The sequence below is a fragment of the Charadrius vociferus genome, unplaced genomic scaffold, assembly GCF_000708025.1.
Source record: "Charadrius vociferus isolate BGI_N301 unplaced genomic scaffold, ASM70802v2 scaffold56, whole genome shotgun sequence".
Lineage (NCBI taxonomy): Eukaryota > Metazoa > Chordata > Aves > Charadriiformes > Charadriidae > Charadrius > Charadrius vociferus.
Genome location: NW_009649057.1, coordinates 262,028 through 272,362, shown reverse-complemented (window position 1 = coordinate 272,362; position 10,335 = coordinate 262,028). Strand labels below are relative to the sequence as shown.

The 10,335-nt window shown below is 40.0% G+C and overlaps 1 protein-coding gene across 1 annotated transcript in view; it reads right to left on the bottom strand.

The window, feature by feature from the left end:
- Positions 1-8,744, bottom strand: part of FNBP1 (formin binding protein 1) — a 68,606-nt gene extending 59,862 nt beyond the window's left edge. The window contains exons 1-3 of the mRNA XM_009887999.1: positions 8,634-8,744; positions 5,882-5,997; positions 342-398 (exon numbers count right to left, since the gene is read on the bottom strand). Coding sequence (XP_009886301.1) covers positions 342-398; positions 5,882-5,997; positions 8,634-8,744 — 284 coding nt within the window. The remainder of the gene's footprint in view (positions 1-341; positions 399-5,881; positions 5,998-8,633) is intronic.
- Positions 8,745-10,335: the final 1,591 nt, after the last annotated feature.

Genomic DNA, 10,335 nt, shown 5'->3' with positions numbered 1-10,335 from the left:
GGTCGTTCACCAGGATCATATAGTGTGGCTTAAAGTTTTTAAGGTACATAAAGAAAAACCCAACACCAAAACACCCCAGAACAGAACAAAAAAAACCACCCCAAACCAGGCATTCAGAAACCATAAACATATAAAGGGAATTAAGTAGTTACAGACCAAATCCAAACTTTGAAAATCCACTCCTTAGGATCTACCATATAAGCCTGTTTCTGCATCTATGATTTCGATAATGTTATACTTGACTTCAAAATCTCTTTGGTTTACAAGCCAAATCCTAGTTGACAACCCAAACTTTTCCCCTTCCATCAGTGCATGCTCACTCAGCAGTGACCCGAACATACCTGTATTCTTCCTCTTCTTTGGAGTTCTTTTTGGGTTGGTATTTCTTTGAAAGATTCCTATAATTAAAAATACATAAATATAAAATTAAATTTAAAATCTCCTTTAAATTAACTGGATAATCTTTGCATGCACACCCATTCTGTGGGGCTTCAGTTTTTATTTGCAGTGACTAGACACCTTTTCAGGGTTATGATTACAGTCAGGCTCTGATTGCATTGTAGTAGCACTCAAAGAATGGGCTGCACAGTGCTTCAGTCGCTATAACCACAATAAAGTAGCAGATTATAAACCTGAGAAGTTAATAAGTTAAAGTCATGAAGTCAATACACCTGAGTTCTGGTTCTGCTGATGCACAAGTCTCCTTCACCTGATCTAAAGGAGAGACCCTTACACAGTAAAAATACTGGTTCTTGGACACGCAGACATGCTTTACAAACTCCACCAGTAGAAGGTGCTACTCCATATCCAAAGGTCAGCCACCCATTAAAGTGTGGTTTGCTGCAGATAAGACGCATGGCCAGGCAAATTTGCCTGCCTTTAGCAGGATGCTTCCACGGAAGAGAGAAATCTTTGTAAAGCTGTGGGAAGCTGTACTGATATGACCAAAGGGGGATCATTTTCTGATTATGAACGGATGCTGGGAGAAATGCGAAATTTGATTATCCCAATTAGCACAGATGCTTGCATCTCTCATTACTCCACATCCAACTAATGATTTAATTTTAAAATGTTGATATGCTCTTCAAGTCATCATATCTTGAATAAGAAATTTGAACATAACTCTGCTAGCACATTTGACAGTTAGTATATAGCTTTCATCGTCCTGAAAGCACTGACGACGCGCCCCTGGCCAGCAGCACACCAAGGACCGAATGAGGATGTGCCGCCCACCGGACACTGAACGCACCCTGCTGATACTTAAAGCTCAACATTACAATATTGCATTGTAGCACGCCACCATGCATCTTTTAAACAATGCAAACAAGAGAGTCGACAAAACTTACTTTGCGATTTTAAGACCTTTTTTAGTGCTGCAGTACTGGAATCTCCTCTATTCTGAACTACTATACACCCTCCTGAAGCCTCTGTTACCTACTGTGAAGTGGAAGCCATTTGTTTTAGCTTTACAAGGCTGTTTCAGTAATTAAAAATAACATGCAAGATGGAATTGTCGTCCAAAGGACTACTAAGTTTCATTGACCTATCTGCGCCAAACTCTTTGGAGGACCCCCAGAACATGTCCAGTTGAAAAGAAACTGCTTTTTCAGAGGTGTAACCCACTCCCTGCTGCATGCTGGTTTTACTGCTAACTGGGAGACAGTAGGGCCTTTTGTCTGACATTTCTTATTCCTTTTGTTCTCCTTAAGGAATTAAAAAGCATCTGCCCAAACAGAGAAGTGGCCAGAACCCTGGCAGATTTGCACAGACAAACATGTGTTTCTCAAAATTTAAGCATCCCTACTGGAAGGGATCCAAATGAGCATCTCCTTTTCAGCCTCTGCCTTCTCTGGAAAGGGGATGCTCTGAAACAACGACCTTTTCTCTAATTCTGTGTACAAAGAGGAGTGGAAAACCCCCCTGCCCAAAGAGGAGAGGAAAAACCACAAGAAAACACACACAGAAGACCACACTAATAAGGCATTTTCACACACACTCAAAACACACATTTCCCTGCACTGTCATGCTGCCCTATTAATTCTGGCATACAGAGCTACTATCTTCTTGTGAACCTTTAAAGGTGTAGAAATGCTACAGAGCTAGGGGAAAAAAATCCAGACAGTATGCTTTCACAGAAAAAAAAAAGATTCCGAAAGCATATAACAAGGATTAGCATTTCAGTTAAACATTTTATTATTTTCTATGTACTTTATAAAACAAAATATTGAGTCTACATATTTGAGCTTTTCAAATTTTCCTGCTCTTTTTTTAAAATCAAAAACATACATAGGGTTTTAAACCAGGATACACACAAAAGAACAGAAGTGATACTGAATCCAGAAGTGATACTGAGCCAATATGACACTCACACATTGAAGTTCAGCATGCAATCAGGCAGTGTCATGACCAGAACAGTGGCACTTCCCAGGTTCAAGCTCATGAAGCAATAATGCCTTCAGAGCTAGCAGTGATTAAGAGGGAACTAACACATAAGAACAAAGATCAGCAGTAAAATAGCAATTCTGGGAAGACTCTCTGCTAGCCTGTGCACTTGTCTCCAATTCACATTTCTATTTGCCTTTCACACTGCATCATTTTTTTGCCTTTCCAGCTTGTTTCTCTGCTCCCTTATTTCCACTTCTTTGACTTCTTGCTCTTTCTCCCACATTTATCATCCATCAGAAGCTCCCAATTCTCAGATTATTCCAATATCTTAAGCACTTTTTTCCAATATGTCTTCCTCAAGGCCATCTATCCACTGTCACATTAGGTGAGACTTTTGACACACTTTTTGATGTTCAAAGTATATGTAGTGTAAGGTAAGTAGTGACATGGGAAGGAGGACAACAAAACACCACTTCAGCCCTCAGAGCACAGCATCCAGCATGTCAACATCCAATGGAACTTCAAAACAAAATGCAGGAACAAGTGAACACTCTTACCGTAGTTTCTGCATCCCCTCCTTCCCAGCCTATTTTAATGACTCAACAATTATAACGTAAAACAACTAAGAAAACAATCATGTCAGATCTGAAATGGACTCTCAGATCAGGACTGATTGTAAATGGCACAAGCAGGACTTGAATAGTGCAGGCACAATGTATAAGGTATGTGACACCAGGGAGTTTCTTCCACTTGTGTAACCAGTTAAATTTGATTTATCCTGCAAATATGTGGATCTAACTTAAAAGTGTTAAGACAAAATATTACATATGTCTGCAGAATTATAAAGAGTAAGGAAAGAAACATTTTTAAATAGGAGACAATTAAACTTCAACAGATGACCAGGCTGAGACGTAGATAGTCAGACAGGGAGAATAGCTAGCCAGGGAGCCCAGAGACCACGCAGAAAATACAGGTTTCACAAATGAAAACTAAGTTCAGCAGCTTTCACTATAAATGAAACTTTGAGTTAAATCCACAGGGGTATCTTGTGTTAACTTGTCCCTTTTAAACAGTATGTCTGCACGTTATGACATGCAGTGATACACTGCAGCCCTTTCACACCAAACGGATGTGACACAAGACAGGTTTGCACCAGGCTTGAGGAGACTTACTAAAAGCAGATGCGTGATTATATTTTTTTTTTTTATGTCTAGCCCTGTTTTATCTCAACATTTGACAAGTCTACATTTTTGTTTTTCCTTTTATACCTCTTAACTTCTTAGATGACTCCAAACAGCATTGTGTTTAAGAGCTCCTCAGGGATGAATAGATTTGTCCTCAAATCATACCCGTGGGTGGGAGAGACAAATGCAGCTATGTGTTGGGAATTAAAATACAGAGAAAAGAAACAAATTGCCCAAGTTTGGTTTGGAAGTCTAGGACACAGTAAGAAATAAAACTCATGAGCTCAGAGTTTCTAAATAGTCAGAGGTAAAACTATCTCCCACTTTCCTTACATGTTCTGGGGTTTTTTTTGTGTGTGTTTATTTTCATAATTACACTCTTTACACCTGAAATTTATCATCCTAAGAAACTGAGTCTAGTGTGATTCTTCATAAGACAGGCCTGCTCACACAGATACTCTGCTGGGGTTTCCCACTCCAGTCATACTCTCTTTCTTCCAGCTCATTTGACCTCTGTAATTCAATCTCTTCTCATCTCCATAGGATATGAGCAATTTGTTCCTGCACAAGTCATTTTCTATTTCCTGCTTGTCTATAGCAGAAACCCTGGGGAATCCTTGTGGCATTCCCCTGAGAAAGCACATAACCATAAAGGCAGGGTTTTATCAGCTGCCAGCTCCTCGTTAATAACAGGCCATTGTGTATCTCAAATCCATTCTAACACAAGTATCCAAAATTTTGGGTGATTTTTTTTTTTTTTTAAATAGACATTGTACTTTAGATATATACAGATCAACTAGAACCTCTATGAATATTGAATAGATGGAAAGAGTTCTAATATGTATTATAGTCATGCAAGAAGAAAGGTATGGATTTATTGGAGGTGTTAGGAAGGATTACTCACTCCTGCACTCCCCTCCTCAGTTAGCTCCGCCACCTCCAGTTTATCACCCTGGACACCAGTGGCTGCCAACAATATTGCACCACAGCCTCTCTCCACAGCAGCAGGACTGTCTGCATGTGGTACTCCCTTCTAACCGCTGTTCACCTCTCATTTTTTCTACTCTATTGGGTAAAGCAGGGTAAGAGCTACTCATAGTGTGAGGGTTCTTGACATCCCTTCCCCATACACGCTGGATCTGACCTCAAGGAATACATTTTCTGGGTCTGGTTCACATACACTCAATCTCTCTACCTACAACCTGATTGTCGAACCAGACACGTAGAACATATGTAGCAGGAATTTCCAGTAGTTTAACTACTTGAGATAAATTCAAGGATCTCTGCTCTGCCTAGGAGATGCACCACAAGAACAGTGGCAAGATTAGGAAAGACAAGGACCTGTTGGAGCACATCGTGAGGAAGGCCATGAGGATGATCCAAGTGCTGGAGCACCTCTCCTATGAGGAGAGGCTGAGAGAGTTGGGGTCATTCAGCCTGGAGAAGAGAAGGCTCTGGGGAGACCTTATTGCGGCCTTCCAGTACCTAAAAGGGACCTACAGGAGAGCTGGGGAAGGATTTTTTACAAGGGCATGTAGTGATAGGACGAGGGGAAATAGCTTCAAGCTGGAAGAAGGCAGATTTAGATTAGATATTAGGAAGAAATTTTTCACTTTGAGGGTGGTGAGGCACTGGCGCAGGTTGCCCAGAGAAGCTGCGGAAGCTCCATCCCTGGAGGTGTTTAAAGCCAGGCTGGATGGGACTTTGAGCAACCTGGTCTACTGGGAGGTGTACCTGCCCCTGGCAGGGGTGTTGGAACTTGATCTTCAAGGTCCCCTCCAACCTAAACCATTCTGTGATTCTATTACAAAAGCATCAAAATTCAAATCTCGGGCTGCAACCTGGCTAACTACACAGATGAAATTTCCAAGGGCTAAGACTGACTTTCTGACCTGCAGTTTCTTCAGCACAGAGTCTGTATTATGAAAAGAAACCCTAAACTTTGCCTTACAACAAATGATCATTATTCTGTTGAATTCTTAAACCCTTCAGCATTTACACGCAGCAGTCCTAATTTCATGGAAAACATTACATTGCTATCCTCAAAGCCTGAGCCATTAATCATGCATAAATCGTGAGTAAGCCCTAGTATGCTATTCAGTCACCTAAATAACCTTTCTTTTTGCAAAGCATATGATTTTTAGCAGAGATAATAAAACAGTATCTTAAATTAACTTAGGCTTTCCATTCTCTAAATTAAAGCTATTCTCTGAAACCCATTATTATAAACCAAATAAATTACCACTACTGACAGATGATTACAGGCTCTGAACAGATGCAACTCAAGTCCAGAACTTTACATATCAACTTACCTAAGCTGCTTTGCATAGCTGAGTTCAATCTCTGTTCTTTCTTTTACAAACTTGATGTATTTTTCCAGAACATCAATACCCCATTGCGTGTGTTTTTCTAAGTTGTCAAACTGGTCCTGCAATGAATCAAAAAAATAGTTTAGTCTCGTTGAACGTAGAGATAACTAAAAATAATTTCCAAAGTGCGTATCGCCATACAGAAAGTGTTATTAATATTTTCCATTACCACCGTTAGACATTTTGTAGCGACACAGGTTTTTAAATCAATGGAAATCTGTGTCTTAATGTGAGAGAGATTCGGTACCATTCTTCATCTCTCCTTTCTGCGTCACTTTCATTTCAGAAATCCTGACAATTCTACTGAATACAATTTTCTAATATAAAGTCATACATAGACAAAGAATAAGAAATGGATACTCTTGCCAGTACTTTCTGTTACTCTAAAGCGTTAACAGAATTTCCACGAATTTGAGGTCTACTCCTAATTAATAATTCCGATTTTAGTCTGGAAAATATAGATTTATAGTCAAGCTCTGTCAGTGTTACAAATTTAAAATATCATTTAGAACAGTTAACGATCTTTTTACAGAACCGAATTTACTTCCCCTACAGCCTGTTTTGTTCTAAAACAGAAGACATGCTACCAAATCATGCCACAAAATATGACATTAGCTACGTTTACAGTAAGTTTTCTTGTCTACCTCCATTTATACACAGATGCTACTTTGTTCTTCAGATACTGTTGTCCTCAAAAACAGTCACACATGTTTTCAATAAAATCTTTTTCAATCAAGAGCATTCCACAAGTCAGTTTGGGATTTGCAAATGCCAAAAGAAATTAAGCAACTCTAAATCCAAATTAATTGTCCAAGCCAGCTTATTACAGTCTGCAGATTTAACCTAAAATTACCTTCTTTTTTAAAATTTGGTTACTTCAACAGCACTCAAATTTCAAGTCATCCATTCCACCCAACGTTTAAGAACTGAATGCTTCTACGAGACTTGAAAAATACTTTTTTAAACTGTGATACGCTGAATAATTATCTTGAGAGAAACACAGCGTAAACAAGGTCTTTAGTATCAGCCTGACTTATTTGGCATCAGGTTCCATTATGGTTTACATGGAAAACAGAGAATACGTTTGTACATCTGCAGTACAAAGGGCAGATTTACAACATTTTCCAAAAAATTGTACATGGCAATAAATTCGGGTCAGATGCTTAGCTGCCACAACTAAAGCTTCTGACAGAAGCGATGCATCTTTCTATCTGCCAAAGACTTGGTCTTGCAACTTTCAGTTTATAGAGTTACCATCAAATGTTATTAAAGCAATACAAACCCACTTCCTTAGATGCACAGAGCAGAAAAACAACAGAAAACTCCTACAAAGCCTAGTTTATGAATATGTTGCTTTTAAGCAAATACCACTTTTTGCTTTGTAGCATATCTGGCTCTGACAGTAAATTAGATCAGTATCAGGAGAGATTCCTCCAGCACGGAACAAAACAGTCATGTACACAGAAGCTGCTACTCACTAATAAAAATTTTTTAATTGTATCTTGAAGGGAAGAAATAGGAATCATATTAGAGGCGGAAAATTTGTAAAAGTCTAGCAAGAAGCTAGTTAAGACAGCAGGTAACATGCATGGAACAGGACACACTGGGTTTGTGTATCTGCGTATTTGCTCTGGTTTAGCATAAGGTACTATTTTAAACCAGTTCAGCCAAACCAGGCTAGGCTTTGGTTGAAATTATATCACCATTAGCCAATTAAAGAGGCACTGGGGGGAGAACAGCAGAAGGGCAATAGGATAAAGTTACAAAAACGGTAAAGAACTTTAAGCCTTGTGCTCCAGGAACTAAGAAACAGTGGTTACGGACAAGTGGGGGGGAAGAGACTCAAACTATACAGAATAAAAGCTTGACTTCCAGCAATATAAATCACCCTTAAACCAATGTAACATCATTAAGTCAAAAAGAAGATGTATGCATTCTGCAGAAAAGGAAGATGTGGACTAAACCAGTACACATTTGCATATAGACATCCTTATTTCAGACAATTTCACAGCTGGGGAGATTACAAAGACGACATGGGTAACATCACGGACCTCTCCTCCTCCCAGAGGGCTCAGATCAGGAAGGAACATGGTGTGCTGTCTGGAGTACGATGCCAGCACAACCTTCTGCTCGGCTTCAAATACACAACCTCTACATCTCTCAGGTTATGCTGGCGTCAAGGAAGTAGTGCAAACATGACCTTTTTCAGGTTTCTGATAAAGAGATCTTATAGCTATCCCACACCGTACTCTTCCACAATTTACATTATTTAACAAACACATTCATATAAAATAAATACCCTAAGAGGCAGCCCATTACTCACAAGTTTACATGCATTCACACACACTCCCAGCTTTGAGAAGGGAAATCTCAGGGGGGGAAATCCACTTTCTAATCCCTGTAAGCAAATTAAACCACCCTTATCAGATATACCATACTAGTAACAAGAAACCAACTTAGTATTCTACTGCAGCCCCGTTCAAAGAGGAAAGGTCATAGTTTCCCATAAGAAAGAATGCCTTTCAAGGAGATCCTGCCCTTCAAGATTCAGACTGCTGACTGCACAGAAAGACAGAGCAGGTTCACCCTGGAAAGGCAATCTTGGTGGTGGGCTGTCCAAACCTCTTCCACCACCATCGCCACCCCCCCAACTCAATGTTCAGAGCATTATTTCCACCACAGTATGAATAAAAACCTGAAAATGGCTCCAGGGAGCTGCCTCCGTGTGGTCGGTTATCCCACAGATGGATCTGCTGGAATGTTTCAGTGGCCTCACTATGTCAAGTTTGGCAAAAGAAAACTCCATGATGTGCAGTGCAAAGGCGAATACAGCACGGTGCCGCTGGCAGACAGACCAGCGGTGTGAAGATGCTAACTTTCTATTTATAAAGCGAACAGAGACACTTGTCCTGCGCCGAGCTGTAACCAGAAGAACCTCAACCAGATAAACTACAAGCACTGACTTACCAAGCAGCAAGGCAAGGTGGAATTTAGCTTTCTGCAGACTTTGTGAAAGAGAAAAGTTTCTGTCGTTTTCCGGGCATGGAACAGCTTTGGCCCAAGTGCCATTTCACTAAGCAGCCAACGCCCCACAACAGTGTTACACTGGGGTCATGTATTCCATTATCTGTTCTTTTTCTGTGTTCCTTAAGGATGAAAAACATCAGCAAAATTGGCAACACCATCACTTGCTGAGCGTGAGATTGGAAAGGAAAGGCAGTGCAGCCAAAGACACCCAAGACAGATAGTCCTCCTTGTTTCGTGGATCTGCTCAGCAAGCTGAAGGTCGGCAAAGGCTGTGTTTGAAGCTAACAAATCATAGGGATGACAGAGTACACAGAATGTTTTGATCATAAAGCATAACCTTTAATTCATGGAAACCCAAGTCTGGGGATACATGCAATCAATGCAAAACCAGAACTTCTAAAAAGGCGATTTTTGAGAGTACTTAACAGTACCATGCCTTCAAACAATCAATATTGAAAAGATACTTTTTAAAAATTGATTTAGTATTTCCAAAGTTCATTACAAAAAATGCATTAACACATGGAATCTGAAGAGTTAAAAAATTCTGTAGCAAATTTGGTCTAGCATCCTTAGTATCTAGTAGCTTTGTATCTTCCACAATGAGATTTTCACCGTCTCCATAATAGACTGCCTCCCACAAAAGATTTCCCAGAAGCAGACTGTAGAAAAGCAAGTTCTTCCAAAGATTCCCAAACTCCAATACTATGTTTCATTTCAGATTTCATGGAACACCAGAAAAGTTTCATAGCTTAAAAAAAAAAAAAAAAGCTCTTCATAGTAATTAATCCCAGCAAAAAAAAAAGATCTCATGAAGGGGGAAACGTCATCAGTAAATTAGCTAGTCCTTTGGGTAACTTAAGCACTTGTAGTACTGGGTGTAAGAAGCTTCTTGTACTCAAATAGTAAAACTCAACAAGGATCTTCAAACACAGAGATCAATAAAGGTATCAGTGTCCCACTGAAGCCATGCAGAAGCTGGTGGCTGGAAAAGCATCTACCTTACAAAACCAAGCAAGAGGGCAGCTTTCGAGGAATTATCTGTCTCGGCTCTGAAGGGCCTTGGATCTACAACCGGGAGCAGTCTAATGAGAGCAGCACATGGCTTGGGCACACAGTGCACCATTATTGCCAGTGATGGACACAGGTTTAACAGGTAAAGTGTGCCCTACAGCTGTGCAGGTTTGGTCATCAGCTGGAAGATAGCTCAGGTATCTCCATGAGCTGCTGTTTCAGCAGTCAATTTCAACAGACACACTCTCCTCTGTTCCTTTTTGCAGCTTACTCACCCTTCCAGTTAGGAGTAATGTTAGAAAACAATAAATTCCACAAGGCTTTAGCATTCTTCAACAAAAGCAAGAAAACAAGACAAG